The following is a 5,414-nucleotide window of genomic DNA, read 5'->3' as shown; positions in this document are numbered from 1 at the left end:
AATGTTATTGACACGGTAACCACAGTTAATTCATTTCTTTTTATTTATTTATTTTTTTTTTTTTTTTTAAATTAAAATTATGTATATACAAGCTTTATAAATAAAAAATTTCATCTAAATCGCTACCTTGGGGGAAGGTGCCCAAAAGGCTGGCCATATTTTATTTAAAACATAATACACATAATAAAAAAAAAGTACATGAGGCGAACATAATGCCATGTGGCGTTCTCCTCCATTTAACTTTGAGGCCAAACTGAAAATAGAGTTGTATAATGAATACAAAAATACGTTTAACAATACACGAGAGAGTCATTCGTGCTCAGGGCACAGAACTTACTGACGTAATCATGATTGACGTTGCTATCCTATCTATTTGTCTTCAGTATGATTTTCCCGATTAAACATAATCCCACAGATAATATTATCTAATGGTAATATAAAAGAGGGTAATTAATTAGGACAGTCTAGTTCTTGAAGAAACCATGACCATGATTAAACTGGTTGTATTAGCCGCCTGCATTGCTGCAGCCAGCGCTCTTGGTAAGTTTTATAAATACGCAATTTGTAATAATTTTAGTATGTTTTATGACTGTAATTGGCAAAGGAGAACCAAAGTGACAAAATCACGTGGGCGGGGCATATAGCTCGTAGAGCTGATGGTCGCTGGAGCAGGAAAGTTCTTGAGTGGCGACCACGAGCCGGAAGACGTAGCGTGGACCGACGTTCTGGTGAAGGTCGCGGGAGGTGCCTGGATGCGAGCGGCGCCGGTTTTTGTGGAAATCCTTGGGGGAGACCTTTGTCCAGCAGTGGACTTCTTTCGGCTAAAACGAACGAACGAACGATTTGGAAAAGGATCAATACCATAGGCCACGTCCACACAATAAGGCAGATTATACGAAAGTCGTATGAGTATGATCGGCCTTTGTGGAAAAGCTTTCGTTGTTGTCGAAACTTGGATTGTTCTGAAATCTAGGCAGCAATTCTGCAAGTCTAAAATCACTCCAGATTGAAAACGTAACTTAAAATATGATTAAGCAACAATAACCTACTTAATTACAACCGACTCTGTGGTCTAGTGGTAAGACCACCCGCTTCAGACGCAGAGGTCCCGGGTTCGATTCCCAGTGGGTCCTCCATGGTTGAGGATTCCGAGTGAAGCTCGCTTCCACCTTCGGCCTGATCGTCACTTACCATCAGGTGAGATACAGGCCAAGAGCTTCCTCGTTGTGGATAAAAAAAATAGCTTGAACTAGAGTTTAAATTCAAATTCAAATTCAAATCTTACAGCTGTTTTGTTTAGATGCTAGATCCAAATTTAAAAAGAGCTTGGTAACTAATTTTGGATGACGTATTTTTTACAGTTGACACGTGTTTTTAATCACGATATCTAATTTCATTTCAGGTCCCTGGAAAAGTGGACTAAGTGGTAAGCAATAATATATTTTTATTCAAGTAGGTAGTTATTAACATTTCGCCATTAGAATCGCTTTAGGCAGTTAGATTTTTTCAAGTTGTTTATTTATGATATTTTTATCTATTCAGAGAAAAGAAAAACAACAACAATCTGAGTTGTTGTTGTTTTTCTTTTTGAAATAAAAGCTTACTAAATATAATGAAATAACTACTAAAAATATCAATCTTTTTGATCTGTTGTTTTCAGTGCGTTTCGGGGTTGGTCTTATCGGCTGGGGTTCATCCTACTTCATCCATGTTCCGCAAACTGTGTCCGACGCCAAGAACTCCCGTTGGGTGGAGACCGCCAGGCCCGATGGCCCTCTCAGCAGCCTGGTGATGCTGTGCCCCTCCCGAAACGATGTGGTCCTCTGCGCCCTCTATGATGACAACGACGATGTTGCTGGTCTGCAGATTGCTGTAAGTTATTACTAATAAAATCTTGCAAAATTACAGTGTAATATAGGAAGTGACTAAATGATAAATAAACATCGAAACGTATACAACACCTTTGCTACTAAACTTTTTACAAGAAAAAATGTACTTAATGCCTGCACGTAAACTTTCGCCTGCCGTTGATATTATTTTAGACATGGATATCATGAAAACATTTAATAATTGTAATAAAAACTTCATCAAATGAAAACTTAAAAGAATGTGTAACTGAATCAAAAGTTCATATTCAGCAGACTTAACATTAGAAAGGTCCCAAATAATTTAAGTTATGACGTAAAATTGTCCTCATTTCATTCCAGCTGCCCACTGACAGCTACACTGACGCTGTTCTGGACTGGGAAACCCAAGGCTTTAGGAGCTGGACTGCTCCCGCCAACTCCAACGGAGTTGTCAGGACTTACTGGACCATACAGCAGTACTTCGTCTCTGAAGGTACTAATTTATTTTCTCTACAACCTGTACCTTTGTGATTGACGCTAAATTTTTACGCCGCTTGACCAAATATTTTTACATAAGTAATTTTGCATGATTCACTCACCCGAATCTGATACAAGACTTATCTATCAGATGACACTGCCCGCTATCTACGATTACATCAAAGTCATGCTACTTACTTACTGAATAAATCAAGTAAAAATGTGTCATGTAAAGTTCTTTAAAAAAGAATAGCCTAGCCCAGGATGTGTAGTGTGCATCCATACAGTAGACAGATGGTCCTTGGTTGAAGCAAGGCGCTGGATACGAGCTACTTCCAACCGGTAAAGATAAATATAGAAATCATATGGTGAGACCTACGTGCAGCAGTTGATGTCGTAATATGGCTGTTAAGTTGATGATGAATGTCTTTTACTTAAATTACAACTTGGTAAACGAGTATGACTTGCAGTTGTGGATAATCAAACATGAGAATTTTTCTTCCTTTTATATCTTTTTTGTAACTATATTTTTTATTTTTGCAGCCACACTGATGAAGAGCAAAGAGGAGCGTCGCGCATCCCGCTCTCTCAGCCGTGGTGTGTTGCAAGAGAACGCCGTGTGGGTCACCGGCTTCAACGGGGACCTGATGAGGATCTCCGGCAACGCCAACGAGGTCACCGACACCGCCAACACCCTGTTCACTGAACAGGCTTGCGTCATTCTCATGGGTGAGCTGATAAGTCAATGTTTTGCAATATTTATTGCTGTGTCCTGATCATGGATCAAACTGATCAACAAAATAAGGAAACGGTTCTCTGTTTTTAACCCAATTTACAAACTTAATAATATTTATCCAGAACTAAGGCACTGAGTCAAAAGCATTAATTTATTGGACCATTTTTGCGTAATCGTCTGGACCTTATAAACGCTAAAGAATCAGCCAGGATACTAATGTTTTGATAGAATTGCAGAATGTAAAAAGTGACCTCCAATACCATGAGGTTCTTATTAGTACTCGTAGCTTAATTAAATATCATTGGCGCCGTTTTTCCTTCTCTATAACATCCTGTTATGTGTCGTTCCAGGTCGTCACTACTACTACAACATGTCGACCACCACCGAGTGCTCGTCCTCCACCCTGCTGCCGTGGTTCCCACTTTTGGACATGGGCACTGATCAGCTGATCGGCACAGGCCTCATGTCGTTCGGCAAGCTGCCCGCTTCGGCCCTCGTCAAGGACTACTTCGAAAGACCCACTGAGAGCAACGTCAAGGTAATGCTGGTTTTAGAATCGCGCTGACCGCTCGCTGATCGTCGGCGCTGACAAATCAAAATGTATGTAATTGAAGGGAACGTTTCTGAGTGACGCTGATCGCTCGGGAGCTCGACGCTCCATACATTTCGGCTGTCAGCGCTGACGGTCAGCGTGCGTCAGCGTGATTCTAAAACCAGCCTAAGACATAACAACACACTCGTCGTCGTTATCGAACAACGTCACATGTCTTCATCCGTCTAATCTGTTTTTGGGCATTAAACTACTCTAAAGTAGCTCCTTTAAATGACTTTACTATTCAGGCTCGTAAAATTTAATAAAGGCTTACCTACTTACGCTCGTATTCACAAACGATGCTTGCTTAAGTGAAACAGCAATTCGAACGCACAGCGTTGAATAGAGCTCTGTGATTGGTCCGTGTGTCACCCTGTGCGTCCACGCGCACTGTGAGACCTTACAGTAATGTTTGTAAATACGGGCGTTAGTTGCCAATTCCCACACACAGTGCACACAGTTTTCTTGGTCAAAATCAATGGTTTAAATTTTTTAAATAGTTGATTATGTGGATTGACTACGGTACATCTAAACACCGTGTCTAAACACTCTTCTCATTAAAACATTGGTTCCCAAAGTGGGGGGGGCGCCCCTCGGGGGAGGCGCAAAGACCTTTAAAGGGGGGCGCGGGCCATCTGTGTAATTAAGTATAAAAAACCTGCGACCGCTGAGAGAATGCATTCCAGACTGCTCGATACGACCAATAAATAATCTGCACTGGAGGAGAGGGGGTGCGGAATTTTTTGTATGGTCGAAAGGTGGCGCGTCTCAAGTAAGTTTGGGAACCAATGCATTAAAATATTATGAGACTAAAAGCTCATTTGAAGGACAACGCTTTGAGTTTTTTATTAGTTATTTATGTTACCCTCTTTTTTGAGAAATTTTACGATTTCTGACTTTGACTTTGACAGATGATCGTGCCCAACGGCCCCAACTGTATCTACCAGCTGGCGGCAAACACCGGCCTGGTCACTATGCACATCTACTACGTGGATTCACCCTGGCTCATCAACTGCATCAACAACTAGGCTCAAGAAGCCCAGCCTTACCAGCCCAGCCGAGTATAAATACTTAACAATTTCTACAATAATCAGTGTTGAATGTAAATATTTAATAAACTCTACGACAGATAGCGTTTTGTTATTATTACTACAAGTACCTACCAGTTTGCAGCCAAGTCCTACTAACGCTAAAGCTGCTAAGTGCCTAGTTAGGAGTTCTGAAAAGGTGGAAAAAGATGGTGTGTTTAACACCATTTTTTTTTTGTCGCGGAGAAAATGCTTTGGGACTCCTCCGCTCCTCTAGTCCGTCCTGAAAGAACGGGGTATACCTACCCACTAAAACCTCATTCCGGCGTTCTGTCATCGCCCGAATCGGGGTGTTGTCGCGAGCGAGTATCCGGCCGTAGCCTTAGACTTCCGCGACACCAACGACGACAGCCTGCCTGCCTACACGGCGGACCCCAAGCCCCCCTTGTGGGGGGCCAACGGGAATGGTCCGAAACGCCAAGGTGGTGGAGGTGGAAAGGGTGCCCCCGCACCCCCGGTCTGCTGGCCGCCACCTGAGAGCAGAACGGTCGTACAACCGCCTTCTCCAACCCCTTCTCCGCCTGCGGGGCGATGGGGCGATTGAGTCGTTCGCGAGAGGGATCTCGCGCTCCGCTAAATAAACACACCAACTTAAGCCCACTGTATGGTTTGTTGGGCCATACATTTATCTAAGTAGAGTTGTAGTTAGTTGAAGTAGAGTTGAAGAGCACGTC

The 5,414-nt window shown here is 42.5% G+C and overlaps 1 protein-coding gene across 1 annotated transcript; it reads left to right on the top strand.

Annotated features, from left to right (window-relative positions):
* The first annotated feature begins 447 nt into the window (after positions 1-447).
* On the top strand, positions 448-4,784 carry LOC135080723 (uncharacterized). The gene is made up of 7 exons (XM_063975436.1): positions 448-540; positions 1,403-1,426; positions 1,661-1,872; positions 2,208-2,340; positions 2,868-3,053; positions 3,411-3,598; positions 4,564-4,784. Exons 1-7 carry the CDS (start codon positions 483-485, stop codon positions 4,678-4,680), a joined length of 918 nt encoding a protein of 305 aa, XP_063831506.1. The 5' UTR covers positions 448-482; the 3' UTR covers positions 4,681-4,784.
* Positions 4,785-5,414: the final 630 nt, after the last annotated feature.

Source organism: Ostrinia nubilalis, chromosome 18, assembly GCF_963855985.1.
Source record: "Ostrinia nubilalis chromosome 18, ilOstNubi1.1, whole genome shotgun sequence".
Taxonomy (NCBI): Eukaryota; Metazoa; Arthropoda; class Insecta; order Lepidoptera; family Crambidae; genus Ostrinia; species Ostrinia nubilalis.
The sequence above is the reverse complement of the archived record's forward strand: the minus strand, read 5'-3'. Positions and strand labels throughout refer to the sequence as shown.